General features: G+C 34.5%; 2 protein-coding genes and 1 long non-coding RNA gene across 3 annotated transcripts; all 3 read left to right on the top strand.

Annotated features, from left to right (window-relative positions):
- Positions 1-3,454: 3,454 nt before the first annotated feature.
- On the top strand, positions 3,455-6,776 carry LOC140879440 (beta-glucosidase 13-like). The gene is made up of 12 exons (XM_073283134.1): positions 3,455-3,634; positions 3,726-3,854; positions 3,957-4,032; positions 4,144-4,221; positions 4,642-4,729; positions 4,834-5,092; positions 5,214-5,329; positions 5,440-5,657; positions 5,757-5,788; positions 5,896-5,998; positions 6,114-6,216; positions 6,315-6,776. The coding sequence occupies exons 1-12, from the start codon at positions 3,494-3,496 to the stop codon at positions 6,571-6,573; spliced, it is 1,602 nt and encodes a 533-aa protein (XP_073139235.1). The 5' UTR covers positions 3,455-3,493; the 3' UTR covers positions 6,574-6,776.
- A 1,928-nt stretch (positions 6,777-8,704) lies between these two features.
- Positions 8,705-10,272, top strand: LOC140885444 (uncharacterized). Its single transcript, XR_012150943.1, has 4 exons — positions 8,705-8,876; positions 9,322-9,380; positions 9,469-9,535; positions 9,931-10,272. It is a non-coding gene; the product is annotated as an uncharacterized lncRNA (long non-coding RNA).
- Positions 10,273-17,198: 6,926 nt separating this feature from the next.
- Positions 17,199-22,810, top strand: LOC140880993 (beta-glucosidase 12-like). The gene is made up of 10 exons (XM_073285930.1): positions 17,199-17,274; positions 17,545-17,622; positions 17,754-17,841; positions 17,961-18,219; positions 18,364-18,479; positions 18,591-18,817; positions 18,919-18,950; positions 19,090-19,192; positions 22,180-22,282; positions 22,705-22,810. The coding sequence occupies exons 1-10, from the start codon at positions 17,214-17,216 to the stop codon at positions 22,808-22,810; spliced, it is 1,173 nt and encodes a 390-aa protein (XP_073142031.1). The 5' UTR covers positions 17,199-17,213.
- Positions 22,811-23,030: the final 220 nt, after the last annotated feature.

The following is a 23,030-nucleotide window of genomic DNA, read 5'->3' on the forward strand; positions in this document are numbered from 1 at the left end:
ATCAAGTGATTAATTTTTGAGAACCAAAATATTTGGGTATGGACCCTCCGCTATGTTAGGATCCACCGGTGTGAGTTTGGAAACACCGAACATGAGATCGGATCATCCAAACGAGATCGAAACATCCGAAGAAAAGTTAATCAATGAATATTATGTATGAGGTGTCAAAAGTACACGGACACGTAGAGGATCGGATCCACCGATTGCTAGTTTGGATCATCCAAACATAACTGTCCACTTAATTAGGTGTCTAAACTCTTTGACGCGTAGCTGCATATAGGGATTAGATCATCCAAATGAGGGGAACAAATCATCCGATCATTGTCTATGAATAGGCCACGGATTTAGTGTGTGTTTTAAGTGTTTCTTAGTTCCAATGCATATTTTGAATATTTTTAGTCATATTATCGATGTCTGGGCAATAGCGAGGTGCGACCAGAGCTGTAGCGGAGTTGTGCTTGAGTTATGACCTTTAAAAAAAAAAGGTTATCGACGGATGCAGGTACAAGGTCCAGTATTGATAATTTATTTCATAAGTTCAGTTCCCAATAGTCTTATTAGTTAGACAATCACATAAGCATTCGGAACTAATAATGCAATTAAACCTTTACTCGGAGACATTGGTAAAACTGCGAAATTTCTGGGCTTACACAATTCTGCCAACAAAAGTTCGGTTTTAGTGTTCAGAAATTTCGATTTAGTGTTCAGAAATTTAGATTATATCGGTTAATTTGGTTCGGTTTTCGGTTCTCGTCTTCGGTTAAATCGGTTAATTCGGTTTGAAATTTCGATTAAATCGGTTAATTCGATTTGGTTTTTGGTTCTCGTCTTCGGTTAATTCGATTAATTTAACCGAAGACAAGAACCAAAAATCGAACTGAAATAACCGATTTAATCGAAATTTCTTAGCACTAAAACCGAACTTATGTTGGCAGAATTGTGTAACCGAATTATAAATACTTAAATTTTGAATTTTTTTTATTAGACTTCATATATAATTTATAATATTTTTTAATAGGTTTATATTTAATATTGTACTTAAATTTTGTTATTATAATTTTTTTAATCTTAATATATTTTATTATGATAAAAATATCATATTTCAATCATTAAGTTTATAATTTTTTTTATTTTTTATTTTATTTTGTAAAAATTTCGGTTAATTCTATGTCCGACCGAATTAACCGATTTTAATTCGGTTGGATTAAATCGGTTTTAGCATAAATTCGGTTCGGTTCGGTTAGCCTAAAAATAATTCGGTTAATTCGGTTCGGTTTTGATCGAATTAACCGAATACTCACCCTTAATTTCGGTCATTTAAAAAAATATAAAAAATAAAATAACTACAAATTAAAGAACCAATATTAAAAAAATATATAAGTGATATGACTAAAAACAAAAGTTCAGCTTAACAATTCAAAAATGAAAAAAAAATTGAAAAATTACAGTTTTAAAAATATAAATTCATCGCTGTAAGACAAACAAACAAACAAACAAACAAACTACACAACCAAAAATATAGTTATCCCCAAATGAAACACGAGAGCTCAATGAAGTTTCCAAGCAATATGATCTTTCGACACATCACATCATCGTGTTTTCATTGTGATATTTTACAAGCATGAAAGGGGGAAAAACACGTTTACTTTTTCGTGGACGATATTAATTTATCGTATTTGATCCATTTTCATCCGTTCAAATAGAGGAAGACTACGTACGTACGTACGAAAATAAAATTCATTAAACACCAATCTTTCCCCGATATTTCTTTTATTATTTTACGCTATCTAATAATACACTAGTCCATTTTGGAGTCTACTGTCTACCAATGCAATAATTGAAAGAATTGTTTCGAGTCAATTGTGGAGTGAATTAAGCATCACGTACATGTCCATAAAACAAAAAAAAAACAAAAAAAATAAAAAAACAAAACAAGAGAAAATGAACTATATCTAGAGGTGAGAAAAAAATACCGAATTTTAGGTATACCGAAGTTACTGTTACGAAAAAATACCAAATTTACTGAATTTTGGGTATACCGTAGATTTTGGTACAGTACGGTAAGGATGCCGAATTTTTTGGTATGATAACGATAGAAATTTGAAAATTTTTTTATATACCGGTATACCGAAATACCGAAACAATATACAAAAAATTAAAAATATATAATATTTATATAAAAAAATTTAAAAATTTTAAAAATATAGGGTTTTTTTCAGTATAAAACGGTATATATCGATACCGTACCGAAATTTCGGTATATCGTCAAATTTCAATATGATCGATATGCTATTTAGTATTTATATATATACTGAAAATTTCGAAATACCGAATTTTCTGGTATGATAACGATAGAAATTTGAAAATTTTTTTATATACCGGTATACCAAAATATCGAAATAATATACAAAAATTTAAAAATATATAATATTTATATAAAAAAATTTAAAAATTTTAAAAATATAATGTTTTTTTGAGTATAAAACGGTATATATCAATACCACCGTACCTAAAATTTCCGTATGCCGTAAAATTTCAATATGATTGATATGCTATTTAGTATTTATATATATAGTGAATATTTTCTTATATCATAATTTTAATTCGATACGAGGTACGATATAAAATTTTCATTACCTAAACGTATGATATACCGTACCAACCTTAAATATACCCACGTACGTGTTGGCGATACGCTTCAATTATTAGTTTCCAACCAGGCGGCGACTCTAATTATTTCGTTGGACGAAAAAAAAAATTAAAATAAAATTTAAGATATTAATATTAAATATATAACACGGGAAATCCCTTTCTAAATTCCTCCTTTTATTTCCTTTCACGTATGCTTCCAATCGACTCGTAATAATATAATTAACTTTTAGAAACTAAATTAAGGGACCACTGGACCAGTGGTCATGTGTTTCATTTTTTTTATCAATATTTTTTTCGACTACTGTGTTCACAGGATTTGTTCAGTACAATTTATTTGACTAACGCGATTTGCAGGTTATTACATTAGTTTGAGAATTTATCCAATGCGCACCAAATAGCAACTTTTGCAGATTCATACGTACGTAGTAAAAAGAAAAAAAAAAAAGAGAAAGAAAAGAAAGAAAAAAAAGAAACTAGATAAGCGAAGTGCATTTCATAAGTTCATTTTAAAATTATATTTATTTTAACCAGATACTACGTACTAACATGATATAAAAAGTCTTGATGGGATTTGTACGATGTATATAAAATAAATATGGGATAAGAGAAAATTCCCTACAAGTAGACTATATTAAAGGCAGGGTATCCAAACTAATTTTTTTTTAAAAAAAAATAATTTAAAAAATGCAGATTATTAAAATTATAGATGGTAATAATGGTCCTGTCCCCACATTTGCCGCGTGCTTTATGGTATATAAAGGAGGCCAAGGGGAGCAGCTTCGGCTCATCAAACCACAGAATACTCAAATATACATTATTGCAATTATAACAAATCAACAATATGTTATTGTTTGCGTTTTATTTGTTTTGCTCAGTATCACTTACGTTTGCATCAAACAATAATTCCTACGATTTAACCAACTTCAGTCGCAGCAGCTTCCCGCCTGGTTTTGTATTCGGAGTTGCCTCTTCTGCTTACCAAGTAAAAATACATTCATATATATTAATTATTCGTAGCTCATTTTTATTTTGAGTATATATGTATAAAATTATAATATTGATCATTTATGCAGTACGAAGGTGGTGCATTTGAAGGTGGACGAGGAGCGAGTATATGGGACACTTTCACCCATAAATTCCCAGACAAAATTTCCGATGGGAGTAATGGAGACGTCGCCAACAATTTGTATCATCTCTATAAGGTGTGAATGATTATTTGAATATATATATGTTAATGGAATATAAATCAGCTATATATTTTCATGTCATTAAAAGTATATATGGAAATCTAATGATATGCGCAGGACGATGCGAAGCTGATGAAGTCGATAGGACTCGATGCTTTCAGGATGTCTATTTCTTGGCCTCGGATATTACCAAGTAAGCTAATATATCATTTGATGATTATTAACATCCATATATCGGTTATGTTATGTTAATTGATTAGAAAATTAAACGATATATATGATATTTTGTTTGATTAAATATCAGATGGGAAGTTGAGTGGGGGAGTGAACAAGGAGGGTATTGCTTTTTACAACAATCTCATCGATGAGCTGCTTGCAAATGGTAATATATTTGATATGTAAATATATTAATTTGGCATCTTGAATATAATGAAAAAATATTTTTTTGATCCATTAACTTGTCCATCTTTAGGTTTTGGTCCATTAACTTTTCAAAATTTGGTTTTGATACACTAACTTTTAATTTGCAGTGATTTTGGTTCAATTGCACACGTGTCAGCTAGACATTGGCATATGTCGGCATTTTTCGGGTGACGTGTACCAATGTATAGCTGATACGTATGCAGTTGAACCAAAATAATTGAAAAATTAAAGGTTAGTGTACCAAAACCAAATTTTAAAAAATTAATGGACCAAAACCAAAACATGGACAAGTTAATGAACCAAAAAAAGTATTTTCCCTATTATTATTTTTTGTATCATATGATCATCAGCTAATCGGTTGAATTGCATGCATGTGTAGGGATAACTCCATTCGTGACATTATTCCACTGGGATCTTCCTCAAGTACTAGAAGACGAGTATAGAGGGTTTTTGAGCCCACTCGTCGTGTAAGTTATATACATCATGATTATAACTCCCTAACATATATAGTTAATTTTAATAGTTTGAAATGAATTATTTATGTATATTATTATGTGGTGCATGCGTGCAGAGATGATTTTAAAGATTTTGCGGAGATTTGCTTCAAAGAGTTTGGGGACAGGGTGAAGAACTGGATAACACTGAACGAGCCTTTCTCATTCGCCAATGGTGGCTACGACGGCGGAGTAGTCGGAAACCTGGCACCGTCGAGGTGTTCTCCTTGGGCCAATTGCCAACATGGGAACTCGGCCACCGAGCCTTATGTTGTGGCTCACCATCTTCTTCTTTGCCATTCAGAAGCTTCTAATCTATACAAACAAAAATACCAGGTAATAATTAAATACATATATAGTTTAATTTGTACAATATAATATAAATTTTACTACTGAATTAATATTTAGAATATAATTAGCTAGTAAAATGATGATTGTATTTTTTTTGCTATAACAGCCAATTCAGAAAGGGCAAATTGGGGCGACTCTCGTGACACATTGGATTGTGCCCTACTCCACTAGCATACTCGATGTTAAAGCTGCGCAACGAGCTCTTGATTTTATGTATGGATGGTGAGTAACGTTGCAAATGATTAACATCATCATATATATATATATATAATTCGTATATATTTTTTAAATCACAAACTTGTAAAACATACCTAAAATTAACCCTTTTTCAGGTTTATACATCCTTTGGTTTACGGCGAATATCCAACGATTATGCGAGAAATTTTAGGAAAGAGACTGCCGGAATTCACCGACGACCAAGCGGCGGCGCTGAAAGGGTCTTTCGACTTCTTAGGATTGAACTACTACACAGGGAATTACGCAGCTCATGTTCCCTCTAGCAATGGCGTCAACGTCAGTAGCAGCACCGACAATATGGCTCATCTCTCCAGTATGCATCTAATTTATGACTAATTAATTAATTAGATGAATTTCAAATAAATATTGATTTATAATTAATTAATTCATTAAGCCTTTTATTATTTCGCAGCTGATATCAATGGAGTGCCTATTGGTGATCCGGTAATAATCATTAATCAATTTTGAATGTTTGGCCAATATTTCTTTTTTATTTTTGTATAATTTTTTGATCAATTTAATGATATGTTTTTGTTATGAATAATTTTCAGACTGGAGTGAGTAGTTTCTATGTGTATCCAAAGGGCCTTCGAGATCTTTTAATCTATACCAAAGAGAAATACAACAATCCGACGATCTACATAACAGAAAATGGTACGTACGTACGTAATAATATAAACCCCGAAATCGCATTAATTAAACCTCCATATATATAGTTTCCTTTGTATTTGCTGACAGCTTTAATTTGAAATATATAATTAATTTTCAGGCATGGGAGATCTTAACAGTGGTAACTTGAAAGTGGATATTGAAGATCCACAGAGAATAGATTTCTATAATCGCCATCTTCGAGCTGTTAGAGAGGCTATCGAGTGAGTATTATTATTATCATAAATTCATCACAAAAATATGAATGATTTCACTATATATATATATTAATGCATGCAACTATATATGTTATAATTTGCAGATATGGTGTGAATATCAAAGGGTACTTTGCATGGTCTTTTCTGGATAATTTCGAGTGGAATTCTGGCTACACCCTTCGCTTCGGGCTTTGCCATGTTGATTACCAAAATGGATTGAAAAGAACCCTAAAAAGTTCGGCTCTTTGGCTCAAGAATTGCCTTCAAAATACCAAATTACACCCATCATTTTATTACAAATTATTGAGTAAAAAAGTCCTTCAAGCACGATTTAGGACGACGACTCACATTTTTGATATGTAGATCAAGTGATTAGTTCAATTTTTTTATTCTTTCAATTCATTTGTATACTGATTATACAGATCAGTAATTTAGTAGAATCTTAATTTATATTTGTTGTTATATACTTCATATGTTGAAATATTAATGTCACATATTTCACAGTACAAAAAGTAAAGTCCTAGTGCATTAATATTTGTTGTAAACTTCATACATTCATGAAATATATTTAATGTCATACAACATATATTCACAGTACAAAGCAAAGTTTATTGCATTATTGCTTAACCATAAGTTCATATATATACGTACAGACTGGATTTTCGTAATATATATGTCCGATCGTGCACCATATATATACTAGGTAGCTCGAATGTATTTTAATTAGGTTTAAATTTATATACTGGTCCTGGATTATTCCCTTATTGGAATATGAAAATTCAAGATTTTGACTCCATTTGGACATGTGCTTGTTCAATTTATCTCGTTTGAATGTCTGGAAGCGAACACTTGATTTCAATTTTCTGAAGTGTATAATAATAAACAACTTTGTTCAATTAATTCAGAATCAATTTTAAAATACCGAATTACTTATTATTATTTGATATTAAAAAATAAATTAGTTATAAAATTAATACATCAAGCACCCTTGGAAATACCTTGCATATCTTGGATCTTGGTTAATTTCTTCACTAATATATGCTGGAAGATGTCGCCATCTTTCTATGGATCTTCAAACTGTTCAAACATAATTTCTGTAAATCGTTATTTTATTGTCATACCTCACAAACATCACGAACGAAAAAGACCAACAGAAAATTTGGCTTCTGTAACAACTAGTTTAAACATAAATATGCAATCTAAATAAAACAAAAGGTAAAATATAATAAATAAAAAAATTAATGTGGAATAAATTTAATTGTAACGGAATAATATTATCTGTTACAATTTTGTGACGAAATTATAAAGAATACGTCACAAATTAGTAACGGAATTATGTATCTCGTTACAAATTAGGCACACAAGTAAATTCCTTGAAAAAAGTGTAACAAATAGCATATTCCGTTGCAAATTCGTAACGGAATGAAAAATCTGTCACAAATTAGCCACGGATTTTTTTTTAACTGAACGTGAGTGAATTGTAGGTTGATAGATTGGAGCCAAAAAAATGAAAGAGAAGGAGGGAATACGTTTTTTTAAATAAAAAAAATTCCCAGCAACCCTTGGGCGACGCGTGCTAGATGCAAAGTGAAAAATTGTTTTTTTTTTCCGGTTATCTTTCTATGACGACTTAACTGTGTCAAGTCGCGAAAACATACAAAATAAAGTTGGGATATTTTCACACCATAATTAGTTCTTTCAGCGAAGCTAGATATTCTGTGCGTTGTCGAATGATTATATTTCGCGATATTGTTGGTCGCTGCTTTGAGGTGTTAATGTATTTTATCTCCGGCATATTCTTTGTCCTAATGTAGCTTTCGTTCATATGTATGATTTTATTTGTCTTAATGAAAATGGTTAGAGCCTAGAGGCCACATTAAAAGGTATTTTCTTAGGTAGTGTTTGGGAGGGTTTTTAGGAAGCACTTCTCAACTTCTTCTTAACAAAATTTTACAATTTCGTGAACTTTTGTTAAGAAAAAACTGAAAAGTGCTTCCTAGAAACTCTCCCAAACAACTACCTCGGTTCAAGATTTTAACCAACTATATACACTACAAGAATACATAGCTTCAGAGACAGATTTTTTGAGACGAAAATAAAATCTGTTTCAGATTTATGTAAATCATAGACGGATTTTCTACAGAATTACTAATTCGTTTCACTTTCATATAACATGATATTTGAAAAGAAATCTGAGACCGAATTTGAAACTGATTTGAGACAAAATTATACATAATTTTTTATAAACAAAAATAAAAACGGATTATAAACCGAATTTGAGACAATTTGATTTCTGTCAAAAATGTTGTTTAAAATTTATTAAAAAGTTGAGACAGAAAAAAAATCCGTTTCAAATTATATAAATTGGTAACAGATTTGAAACGGACTAAATATATTTCATTTTTTTAAATATATATGATATAATTATCCGAAAGGAAAGATAAAATATTATAATAATGGTGATTATACACCAAATTAATCATCCCTAATTTGCAGACGTCACATTGCCTCTTCTCCTTCTGCTCTTCGACAGTCGCCGTTTCTCGATTCTTAAACACCAGAAAAAAAAAAACTTGAGAGAAATTACAATCGTGTTTGGCACTTCTCTTACGATTCTAATGTGATATTCTTCGAGCAATCTTCCACGAATTTGAAGTTTTTATAAGGTATGGGACGACTGAGTTTTCTTCTTCGATTCTTGTTGAAATTTGTTCGATTGAATTTCTTGTTAAATCGATTGAAATAGGGAAGAATAAGATTTATAATTGCGAGTTCGGGTTAATGTTATACCCCGTTCAACGAAATTAGAGAGCATTTGCCCTAAATTTACCAGATTTGGGTCTGTTTGAATGGGCATGGTGCCTTATTTGATTTTTATAAAAACTCTGGACATAGATGCAGAAAATTCTTTGTTTTATCTTGGAAAGTGGTGACCAAACATTCATTTGCAAATCATTAGTTACTTTGTTAACATGGCAGATTTGATGCTAGGTTGAAAAATAAGATTTGAGATGGGGTTTTGAACAAGTAAATTCCATTTAGTTTTTTAATATTTGATTGATATGTTATTGAATTTTAAGAACATGACATGGAAGTATAATCTGATTTCAGTGACATTCTTGCGGTGAGTTGTGCAGAGGAGAAGCAAGGAATTTGCATATTCTTGTTAGGTACGTAATTATATTTTGTGTTGTTGTTTCTTAAGTTGTTCATTTATTTTTCTTTTTGTCTAAAAGTGTGCTCACATCCATGGTGTAGCCATTAATGAGAGGCAGAGACTGGAATTATAGTTAGAGTATCTTCAGCATTTCAAAGAAAATTTAAGGTGAAGATATTGCTTCTTGTACTCATATTAATTTATCGCACATTCTTTCATACTTGCTTATTCTATATCAGTTTTTTATGAAGCTATATTTGTACCTAATAATTATTAGTTTGAATTTGGTTTGTTCACTAGGTTAAATATTTTTTTTCCTTCAATTTAGTAGGTAGTTCTTGTCTTATAGACTTGTGCTACTCTTAAAATTTCCCAAGGAGATATATAGTGTGAAGACACACAAGAATATTTCAGTTGGAATGTACTTCTTGCATTTTAAATTTATGGAATGGATTCAATTATAAATTCAGTGTGCAAGTTATATTTTTTGCTCTCTTTTTTCACCGGTCATGAGTGCTGCACAATTTTTTTATGTTTACTAATGTACCAGTTTGTTGATGTAGCTGGCAATGGAGTACTGGACATGTAAAGCGTTGGTGAAATGCGTTTTGATAAGATAAAGTAAGAAGATTGAGGAAGAAATTCTTGAATTTTAGAAAGAAACTGGAGGTTGTTTCTGAAGGTCTATGCAAAAGAAGTGAATCAGAAAAGCTTATTGAGGAAGACCGAAAAAGAACAGGAGCTCATGATTCAAGAGTTGGGGTCCCTTGGAGCAACATGAAGTGTAGATTAGTATACTGGGAGAATTGATGATTTATTTAGTTACTTGTAGTTTGATTAGTTATCTAATTTTGTTTACTTGAATGATGTGGATATTTGTTTATATCAATATTAATTACATTGTATTGTCTTTGGATTAAGAAATTATTTGTTTAAAATATTTTATTTTATATTGAAGTGTGTTATTGGGATTTAAAAATTAATATTTAGGTGAGAAATATAGACAAGAAACTAAAATTCATATTATATCAAGTTATTTGAGACGGAACGATGATGGATTTAAGACAAAATCAGAAACGGAATTCAATATAAAACCGATGTCATTTGGCCAAAATACAAACGGATTTATAAACGGCTTTATAATCCGTCTCTAAGATTAGAAACGGAATATTTCTGTCTCAAAATCAGAGACGAGGCTTTCAACAACGGATTTTTGAGACGGAATTTTCTGTCTCAAACTTTTTTCAGAGACAGAAAAAAGAGTTTCAGAGACGGATTTTTCTGTCTTTGAAGCCCTGTTTTCTTGTAGTGATATATTTCAAGTTTGGCCAGTTTTATGAAACACATAGCCATCAACTTCCACTTTGTTCGAAATTAAATTGCTACAGGCCGTATACGAATTTCTCAAGTGCATACGACAGACCAACTTGTGGACTCACTCAAGACACTACCTCGTCTTCATTTCCAATGTCATCGCATCAAGCAGGGACGTATCCAGAATTTGGCTTGTTTGCTCTTCGTCTTATATTAGCTTTTAGTGAATAATCGGCAGATAAAACTTGAGTGCTTGTGGTGATTCGTTGAAGCTTTCTAAATTTGAATTTCAATCCTATTTATAGGAGAAAATCAAATGTCCAAATTTGAAGAGCTTTTTTGGATTGTACACAGCCCGTTTCCACAATAACATCTTGTGTCAAATGTCCTGACAGTTGTCCTGAAATATAGTACTATTTAAGTGTGCGTTTAATTGGTGTGATAGGATAATCGAGGGATTGATAATTTGGTTGATATGGAAGAGATAATTTAAATAATATTTGTACATAGATGTGTTTGGTGTGAATGATTATTAACACTTGTTAGTGTGTATGGTGTTTGTTTTATTTGATAGAGTGAGGGATATATATATATATTATATTGCACTACCCAAAATGTCTCTTGTCAAAAACTTATCCTCTTTTGTATTAAAATGGAAATAAAGGCATACTAAGTATGTTTATTGACATTATGTTTGTACTTAAAATCGAATAACTATGAATTTGTGTATGTATTATCGTGACAAAATATGCGTTTTTGGTTGATTCCATAATACAAACAGTGTGAAAAAATCGCTGAGTTAAATAATTTTGAATGGTTGGTGAGTTGAAATTATTCATTATGTTCTTGTTTCTTTTGTCATTTACATATAAATATGATTTTTTGAACAAAAAGTCTCGACCATACAGGGATGTCAATTTTCCATGCAGGTTCAGATATCTGCGGAGAAAATCCAAAACGGGGCGGGTTTGAAAGGGTGTTACTGGGTTTGGGTTTGAGTTTGGGTTCAGAGATTTTTTTAAATCTCCACAGCAGACTGAGGCCGGTATGGGGATGCTATCCCCATCCCCGAAACCGCTCTGGTAGACCCGATATTATTATTAATAATAATAATTTTAATAATATTTAATATTTAGATTTACACGATGTATACAGAAAACCTAATACACATATCTTGTTTTCTTCGCGTTCCTTTCCTTCCACTCACAATCTTCAACCCAGCCCAAACGGCGCTCCTCTGCTTGCTGGGAAAAACAACGCTGGTTGTTGTCGATCTTATTTGCAAGACCTCTAACCAAGTAGCAAAGTTGAAGCTGATTTCCGGCGAGCCCATTTGCAAGGCAGCCAGCCAAGAGCGAAGCTGAAGCTAATTTTAATAATATTTAATATTTAGATTTACACGATGTATACAGAAAACCAAATACACATATCTTGTTTTCTTCGCATTCTTTTCCTTCCACTCACAATCTTCAACCCAGCCCAAACGGCGCTCCTCTGCTTGCTGGGAAATACAACGCTGGTTGTTGTCGATCTTATTTGCAAGACCTCCAACCAAGTAGCAAAGCTGAAGCTGATTTCCGGCGAGCCCATTTGCAAGGCCGCCGGCCAAGAGCGAAGCTGAAGCTAATTTCCCACCATGGGCTCGCCCTCTTCGTTCCTCCGATCCACAACCACAGTACCACTCCCAGTCTCCCAACCGGCGCTCTTCATTCCTCCGCGGTGGCTGTTTTTTGCAATTTTCTCGGATCTAGGGCTTAAGTTGAATTATTTTTTCTTTTCTTTTTTTGTATCAGTTGTTATATGTGTTTTGTGAATTCTGTTTTTTTTTTTTATTTTAGAGTGTTTTGAGAAAAATGTCAGTGAAGAAGACCCCACGGGCTTTGTGAATTCTAGTTTAAAGATTTCTAGATTTCATATGTTAAATTTGTGATGATCTTAGCAAGCTGCTTAAAATTTGGGATATGTATTCTTTGTCACTAAATAACTTTTTTAGTGCATTTTTTAAAATTTCTTTCATAGCTTATGATTGAGATAAGTTTTCTTTAATTGCATTATGGAGATCTTTATTAGGAGTTTCCTTTGAATGCAGAGTCTCTTTCCATGGACCACCATTTCGAATTTAAATCTAGTGTTTTGCAATGTTTACTGTGATTTCTATTGCACGAATTTTGTAGCGTGAAGAATAATCTTCTATTTGTTTTCACCATTTTGATTTTTGGCCTATTTAAATTGAGAGAAATAACTTAAACTAGTTAATATGAATATTTATGCATTGTGATTTTTTAATTTTAGTATAATATTAAAGTTTCGGGGGCGGGGATTTTATCCTCACGGGCTCGGGGATCCATCCCCATCCCCGTCCCTACTATAGAGTGGAGATGGGGACGGGGATGGAGGTTTAATCCTCGTGGGTTCGGGGACGGGAAAATTTTAGAGGTCTTTGTAAATCATGAATTTATGTCAGCGTGCTCGAGGATTTGTTCCATGAACTTAGTAGATCATCCATCCTTTGTTTTTCTATCTTAAGATTCATGACATTGATCTTGAGTTGCTCATTCTCAGTTTAAGCTTAGCAATCTCTGTCTCAAGACAATTTTCTCAACTGATTGTTCCCAGTGGGATTCAGTTGAAATATCTTGCAGATCTTTTTGCTTTTCTTTGACTTCATCAAACGCAAGGGACAGTTTTTTATACTCATTTTTCATGTCGTGAAGTGCTGTGATTAGTTCCTCTCTAGTGAACTCTTTAGAACTAAAGTCGAATACCTGTTCACTGGTGGAAGCTTGCTCATAGTCATTTGTCATTAGACATTTGACCTCTTCTTCATCATCACTGGAACTGGAGGAGTAATTGGATTCTTCTGAATCACTGTCCGATTCCGCCCATTTGTCTTTGCTATCCTTTGCAACCAGTGCTTCATGTTTCTGTCTCGAGGTGTGTCTGTCATCCCTTGAGCTTTTTCTTATGTCAAAGTTCTTTGGCTTGGGACAGTCAGCTATGAAGTGTCCTGTTTTGCCACGGTGGAAGCAACCTCTTGGTTCTTCGACTGCATCCTTCTTTTGGAAGTTCCTTCTGTAAGATCCTTTTTGATTTCTTGTGATGAACTTGCCAAATTTCTTCACAAATAAAGACATAGCATCACTGCTCAGTTGTTTTGCTGTCTTTTCTGATTGAGCTGGTGATTCCATTTTGACGGCAGTCAAGGCTTTGGTCAGTTGAGAGGTAGACTGATCTTCCTCTCGAGCTTGTAATTCAAATTCATAGGCCTTCAAGTCTGCAAACAGATCGTGCAGCTCCAGTTTGTTCAGATCCTTTGATTCCCTCATAGCCATTGTCTTCACATCCCATTCTTTGGGAAGACCTCGAATAACTTTGAAAATGACTTCTCTATTAGGATATGTCTTTTCCAATCCATTAAGCTCAAGAAAAATGCTACTTACTCTCTCGTCAAATTCTGTCATAGATTCACCAGGTTTCATCCTGATGTTGTCAAACTTTTAAGTAGCAACAGACAGTTTATTTTCTTTAGTATGTTCATTTCCTTCACAGAGTTTAATCAATTTCTCCCAAATTTCTTTCCCAGTTTTGCACGTTTTGGTCTTGCTGAAAGTTTTCTTGTCGAGAGTTTTATACAAGATGTTTTTAGCCATATTATCAAGATTTACCTTCTTTTTATCTTCAGCAGTCCACTCAATTCTTGGTTTCTCAATGTACTGTGGACCACCGCCAGAAAGAGCTATAGCAGTATTAATTTTGGTGATTGTAAGAGGTCCATCAGTGATGACAAACCACATATCATCATCTAATGCTGATAGATGTGCTTGCATACGAATCTTTCAATCATCAAAATCTTCTTTGGAGAACATAAGAATCTTGCTGAATGAAGTCATTTTGATACAGTGTTCAGGAGTAAGATAAGAATCTCGCTCTGATACCACTTGATAGGATCGGTTGAAAGTATAGAGGGGGGGGGGGGGGGTGAATAGACTTTCAAGCAGTTTAGTATAGAATAATTGAAATCGATCAGTTTAGGGACTGAGTTCTAGACTTATCTTAATGTCCGAAGTAATTTGACAAACAAAAGTATGTGCTGAAATATGTCAAATCACAGGTTTGAACATTAAAAGGTTATCATTTTAGGTTATGCAAAGATATAGGTTAAACTGAAATAACGCAAGCAAATGTTTATGGATGTTCGAAGATTTTAAATACTCCTACGTCACCCATTCTTCCACCTCGGAAGGATATCACTAGAAGACTTTGAATTTTACAAGCAATTTGCAAAACCCGATCCAGTTTAGGACTTAACACTTCCTAAACAAGAACTCCTAGTACAACACCTCAGTTTCAGTCCTAGACTGATGATAGAACGAAGTGAATACAACTCGAAATCTTTAGCACAAAAATTGATCCTACAATGATCAAAATAACACTTCGGCGTTTGTGCTTCGAGTTCCTTTTTCAAATATTGAGCGTGTAAAGCTTTGAGTATTCTCGTAAAATAGCAAAGTTTTCAGAGCGTGAGAAGTATTGTTTTGATCGATAAAGATCTCTATTTATACCCTTTGGATTGCCAACGGTCAAAAGTTCAAATTCGATCTTTAGATAAGCTTTAAATTATTCCCGTTGGATTTGTCACTATTTCCAACGAATTCTGGAGCCGACATTGCCTTTGGCATCGCGGCACTACCTTCTGCAGAGTTGTCAGAGTACGGATGAACTTATCCAAAAATGACAAGGTAGAAGACTGATGTTGGTAAACTGATGCAGTCAGTTTAGCGAGTGTAAACTGGTGGAGTCAGTTTAGCATCTCTGGCCAATTGAGCGTGAAGTAGTTTAGCTCCAAATATCAGTTTAGCGCTTCTTAATTGCTTGATTGGTTTGGCCTTCTTTTAAGCTTTGTAATTTTTTAAACACCAAAACTAAATTTCCCAACAGTTTCTCTCTTCACAACAGATGATCATTTTTCTTAAATATTATTTTTAAAATTTTTCCAAATAACATCAAATTTTCTAAATTAAAATATAAAATAGTTTTATTTTTTAAATATAAGTTTATTCTACAACGGTTTTCATATATGTATAACTCATTATATTATCTTCATAGCATTACACGATTTTGGTAATGTTGACAATAAAAAGAATCTTATAATACCAAACATATCAACATCTTCAAGTTTTGTAAAATAATTTTAATCAAATAATTTAACAGCTTATTTTTAAAATAAGTTCTAATAGCTTATAATTAGCTACTAAAACAGTTTTTAAGATCTATGAGATCATAAACTATTTTTAATAAGTTTAGTCAAACACACCGGCCTTCGAACAAATGCATCAAAAGTATACAAGGGTCGGTGTGCATTTTTTTTTTTTAAATTAATTTGCAGGCCTACCAAATTAACTTTAAAGGTGTACACGCAATTTGTTTTATCATGCCAACAAATTGGTTTAGATCATATTCATGATATTAATTTGATCATTAATCAATTCAAAAGTTGACAAGGTATTCAATAAAAACCATATATTTTTAGTGGATTTAAAATGTATATTGTATAAAACCTAATCTAAATTCGAACTCAATCAATCAACCACCAACCAAACGTTACTTGGTTATTTCAATTAGTAGTTTGAATCACAGTTTTCTCTATTTTATTTGAACCGCAGCTTTCTCTATTTTATTTGCGTACAATTGGTGAGAGGATCCAACTTGTATTTGACTTTATTGAGGTTGATATATTCGATCTCTAGTCAATTTCCGAAGAAGAACTTTGTACATCAACACTCACCCGAAAAGAGACGCAACTTTTGGGAGGCTAGAAATTTGCTTGTAAGGCAGGTGGTCCGATTCTTGTACGTGGCATGAGTTATGTATCCTATTATACCTATATATATATATATATATATATATATATATATATATATAAATATAAGGAGCATGCAGCGTCAATTCAATTCCCATATATATATATATATACATAATTTGTGGCTGGCGTGAGTAATAAATATTAAATTAAAACATATGGAAAATATATTGTTTGTGTTCTCTCTAATGTGCTCAGTATCATTAACTTTTGGATTCAATAATTCTTACGATTTATCCAACTTCAGTCGCAGTAGCTTCCCACCTGCTTTTGTATTCGGAACTGCCTCTTCTGCCTACCAAGTATGTATACTATATATATTAATATAATATGCATGCATGCGTACGTACGTATGTGAATCTTTAATTAATTCTCGTATTTATTTATAATGCATGGGGATCGACCTATCTATACATATATATATATATATATGTATGTAGTACGAAGGTGGTGCATTTGAAGGTGGTAAAGGAGCTAGTATATGGGACACTTTCACCCATAGATTTCCAGAGAAAATATCCAATGGGAGTAACGGAGACGTCGCCATTGATTTTTATAATCTGTATAAGGTATGAATCAATAATTCGAATTCCATTTTCTCAAAAATATATATATAAGTAATCATCTGCATGATCTGATTCAAATGAATTAATGCAGGATGATGTGAAACTGATGAAGTCCATAGGACTCGATGCATTCAGAATGTCTATTTCTTGGCCTCGGATATTACCGAGTAAAGTTCATCCGATCACACATTATATGTAATCACACACACACACACACACACACACACATATATATATAGAAAAATGCTCAGCTGCCCAACCATGTTTTCCCACTTGGTCCGCGACCACTAAAACCCGGTAGTGGGTTTTAGTGGTGGGTTTTATTGGTCGCGGACCAAGTGGGGAAACATGATTAGGCAGCTAAAAATTCCTATATATATATATATATTTGATTTGCATGATATATATATATATGATTTCAAATTATGAAATATCAGACGGTAAGCTGAGTGGGGGAGTGAACAAGGAAGGAATTGCCTTTTACAACGATGTCTTCAATGAGCTGCTTGCAAATGGTGAGTACTGATATATATCTAGCTAATTAATTAATTTCACGATCTTGAATATTATTTATAGTTTAATTATATAATAAGCTAGCTAGCTGATCATCGATTCGGATAAATTGATGAACTGCATGCATGTACAGGGATAGCTCCATTCGTGACTCTATTCCATTGGGATCCTCCTCAAGCACTAGAAGACGAGTATGGAGGATTTTTAAGTCCTAAAATTGTGTATGTTATCGATGATATATATAATTAATTCTATGTATATTATATATTATACATGTACTAGATTAATTTGAAATGAAAATTATGTGCATGTGTTGTAATATCATGTATATATATTTCAGAGATGATTTTAAAGATTTTGCGGAGATTTGCTTCAACGAGTTTGGAGACCGAGTGAAGAACTGGATCACACTGAACGAGCCCTTCACATTCGCCAATGGTGGATACGACGGCGGAATCGTCGGTAACCTCGCACCTGGGAGGTGTTCTCCTTGGGCCAATTGCCAACATGGGAACTCGGCCACCGAGCCTTATGTTGTGGCTCACCATCTTCTTCTTTGCCATTCAGAAGCTTCTAATCTATACAAACAAAAATACCAGGTAACTAATACACATATATATTGTATATAGTTTGTAGTTTGTACAATATAATATATATAATTATTTTAGTACTGAATATTTATAGAATATAATTATTAGCTAGTAAAATGATGATTGTATTTTAATTTTTTTTTGCTATAACAGCCAATTCAGAAAGGGCAAATTGGGGTGACTCTCGTGTCACATTGGTTTGTGCCCTACTCCACTAGCATACTCGATGTTAATGCTGCGCAACGAGCTCTTGATTTTATGTATGGATGGTGAGTTACGTTGCAAATGATTAACATCATATATAATATATACATATAATTCGTATTTTTAAATCACAAAGTACGTACTCTGCAAATTGACTGTGCATGTACTTAATTCAGGTTTATGCATCCTTTGGTATACGGCCAATATCCGACGATTATGCGACAAATTCTAGGGAAGAGACTGCCGGAATTCAGCGACGACCAAGCGGCGGGGCTGAAAGGGTCTTTCGACTTTTTGGGGTTGAACTACTATACAGGGATTTACGCAGCTCATCTTCCCAATTACATTGATATTGGCCGCGTCAATGTCAGCAGCACTACAGATAATATGGCCCGTCTCTCACGTACGTACCGATAAATTAAATTATGTGTCTTAATTAATTTATTTGATAACTATACACTAAAATGATTTATTGTCTTTTGTTCTTATATAATACTATGACAGCTGATATCAATGGAGAGCTCATTGGTGAACCGGTACTAATTAATTAAATTATATATTCAAATTATGAGAAATATTTTATTTAAAGTACTGGGCTTATTAATTAATTTGTTTAATTTCGACCCGATACGTTTTATAATATGTTTCGATTACTAATGACGACTTTCATTACAGACGGGACTTCCCAGCTTCTATGTGTACCCAAGGGGACTGCTCGATCTTTTGAACTATACCAAAGAGAGATACAACAATCCAAATATTTACATCACAGAAAATGGTATAAATATAAATATCACTTACATGTCTCTCGGATTAATATTGTGAAACAGATTTCCTAGCTAGCTATTTGACCCATATTATTTTTCATATAAACATAGATTGTTTAATTCAACGTGTGTTACGGATCCATTAGACCGTTTTACATTAGACTTACTCAATAAATATATATATATACACACACACACACACACATATATATATATATATGTATATATATATATATGTATATATGATTAGCTAGCCTACAAATTAAATTGGTTCAGGGCAGTAGGCGAGACCACGGCGGAAGGCGGAGGAACCACAAGAGGTAGGATTGACGGAATAGTAGGTGGTGGTGCGGAAGGGATTGTGGAACAACCGGAGTCAGACGTGGAGAGGAAGGTAGGGTAGGGGAAGACAGACTTTTCAAAGTTGACATGGCGAGAGACAAGTGTTTTAAGAGACACAGGATCAAAACACAAGTATGCACTTTGAGTGACGGAGTAACCTAAAAAGACACAGGGACGAGATTTTGGCTCGAGCTTGTGTTTATTGTAAGGGCGTAACCAGGGATAACACAGACACCCAAAGACACGGAGTTTTTGAAAATTTGGACAATGACCGAATAATTTTTCAAAGGAGAAGGTCATAGAGAGATTGGACTTGGGCATGTGATTAATCGTATAGGTGGCGACAGCAAAGGCAAAGGGCCACAAGGTGGATGGGAGAGAGGCATGGTGAAGGAGTGTAAGACCGGTTTCGACAATGTGGCGATGTCGACGCTCAGAATACCCATTATGCTGCGAGGTGTGAGGTGGAGTGGTACGATGAGAAATTTCTTTGGTGGAGAGAAAGGGACGGAGAGCCAGAAACTCCCCACCATTATCAGTGTAAATGGTGATAATTTTACTTTGAAATTTATTTTCTACCAGGGAATTGAATGTTGTGAACACAGATAATACATCAGATTTACGTGCTAGAGGATAAAGCCAAACATATTTGGTGAAGTGATCAACAAAATGACATAGTATTTATATCCGTCCATGGAAACAACAGGAGAGAACCACACATCGGAGAAAATTAATTCGAGGGGGTGGGAGGATGTAAGACTAAACTCGTAGAATGGTAATTTGTGACTTTTATTAATATAGCAAGAATTACAATGAAAATGCGGAAAACAATTTGACGACAAAGGAAAAACTTTGGAGTTAACTAGGTGACGAATAATGGCAGACAAGGGATGACCTAAGCGGGAGTGCCACAAGGATAGAGAGGCGGATGTGGCAGTGAGTGCGAGAGGGGCGGCGAGGGAGGAGATGGTGCCCGGCCAAACGTACGTGCCTTGCCTACATGGTCCCATGAGGAGGAGTGCCCCCGTGCGAAGATCCTGCACCTGAAAGGAGGAGGAAAAAAACGTGACAGAAACATTAATATTGCTACAAAGTTGAGCGACCGAAAGGAGGTTTTTTTGCATGGAGGGTACACACAGATCATTAGTAAGCAATAAGGGGGAAGAAAAAGTAGGTAAGGAAAGGGAACCAGTGTGAGAAATAAGCAAACCAGCTCCGTTTCCAACGTCATGGAGTCGGACCCAGCATAGGGCGTGTGAAGCGACAGATTGGCCAAATCTGTGGTGACATGGTGAGAGGCACCAGAGTCAAGGAGCCATTCAGTAGAGGAAGGCAGGGGCAAGGAGTGTGACACAGTGTGAGCATGGGGAGGTGTATATGCTGGAGGAGGAGCCAATGACGGTTGCGGAGTCCAGGGCATATATTGAAAGTTGGGACAGCTCTTTGCAGAGTGTCCCGTAGTGCCACAAAGCTGGCAGCGAACAAGGTAGGGCCGCGATGAAGAGACAGTGGAGGCTGACGGTGGTCGTGGTGTCCACGGGGTGGGTGCGCGCGGCTCTCTGGAGCGTGCAGAGCCAGATGGGCGTGCTGGACCGTGGTATGTAGCAGCATGGGGAGACCTGGTGGAGCGAGAGGCAGGAAAGGCAGCAACAGGGCCAGGCACGACAGATTGCCGAAGCAGTGTTTGAGCCTCAAAGTTGACTAACTTCTCATGAAGCTCATCAAACAAGATCGGTTTGTCTCGAGCTTGGATGGCATGGGAGAGTTCTGTGTAGGAATCGTCCAGGCCATGGAGGATTTTGAGTGTAATATCCTTGGGATCACGTGAGACATTCATGAGAGCGAGAGCATCAACAATAGCCTTGATGCCATGCATGAAGTCATTGATGGATTTGGAACCCTTTACTGGGTTGGCAAGTTGATTTTTGAGCTGTAAGATGCGACCACGACTGGGGGAAGCATATGTCTTGGCCAGTGTTGACCAAGCATTAAACGAGGTTGTAGATGCGGCAATGAAGGGAATAAGAGTTGGCGTGAGAGAGCCAGTGATGAAACTGAGTAAAAGTTGATCCTGACGAACCCAAAGTGAATAGTCAGGATTGGGGCTGGTGACGTCATCTTTTGTGAGAGTGGGCGGTGGAGAGGGTTTGGAGCCATCAACAAATCCCATGAGGTTATAACCGATGAGAAGAGAGCGGAATTGGAGGTGACATGTCGGATAGTTGGAGGTTAGTTTGAGGGGAATTTGGGCAGTAGAATTGATGGAGATTAAGGGTGAAGGAGATGGTGGTGGGACGGTGGAGATAGTAGTTTCGGCCATGAGGGTGGGGTTGGGCCGCGGGTGGGTGAGTGGTGGCTGGCGGCGGCTACTAGGGTGTACGGCGTAGCCTAGGGAAAATCTGATACCATATAGGATTTATGAAACTTCAATAATATTATTGATCTCAACCGGCGTATAAATAGATACAGTAGTGTTCCTATAAGACGTAAAGATATATACAAAATAACTCTCTAACTTATAACGCACTTTACAAGGTAAAAAGATAATGGTAGATCTATACAAATATTGAGAATAAATAGAATAATATTTGCTAATATTTGCTAACACTTTCCTTTGTATTTAAGCTGAGTTATGATAATATAATGTAATGTTCAGGCATAGCTGACCCCAGCAGTGGAAACTTCACAGAGGATACCGAAGATTTAAAGAGAATAAATTTTCACAATCGACATCTTCGAGCTGTTAGAGAGGCTATAGCGTGAGTATATATATATACATATATATATATAAAAGAATATTATAAATATTTGGAAAAATTATTTTTTTCGTTCGGTATGTTTTTCACTTTGAGATTTTGGTCCTATATATACATTTTCAGATTTTAGTTTTAGTCCGATATCTTTATTTTTTTGGCAATTTTAGTCTTTTTTCGATGTGGCGCTGATGTGGCACCAATGCAGTGCTGATGTAGAGTTGACGTGTACAATGCCACGTTAGCATTTTCGAAGAAAAAGAACCGAAATTGTAAAAAATCGAAACATACAGGACTAAAACTGAAATATGAAAACATAGAGGACCAAAATCGCAAAGTAACAAAGATACAAGACCAAAATTGCAGTTTCCCTAAATATTTTATTAACGGTATTAATGCTAATGCAAATTATAATATATAATTTGCAGACATGGTGTGAATGTCAAAGGGTATTTCGCATGGTCTTTTCTGGATAATTTTGAGTGGGATAATGGCTACACCGTGCGGTTCGGGTTCTGCCACGTGGACTACTAAAATGGACTGAAAAGAACCCTGAAAAGTTCGGCTCTTTGGCTCAATAATTGCCTTCAAAAGCCTTCAAGTAAACAAGTAGTCCTTCCAACAAGATTTAGGACGACGACCCAAATTGTTGATATGTAGATCATCAAATTAATCCACTTATTGGCTACAAGAGTGTCTTTGTAATTTCTTCACCATTTTATTGGGCTTCATGAATTGGGACATGCAGTCGGGC

Source organism: Henckelia pumila, chromosome 2, assembly GCF_033568475.1.
Source record: "Henckelia pumila isolate YLH828 chromosome 2, ASM3356847v2, whole genome shotgun sequence".
Taxonomy (NCBI): Eukaryota; Viridiplantae; Streptophyta; class Magnoliopsida; order Lamiales; family Gesneriaceae; genus Henckelia; species Henckelia pumila.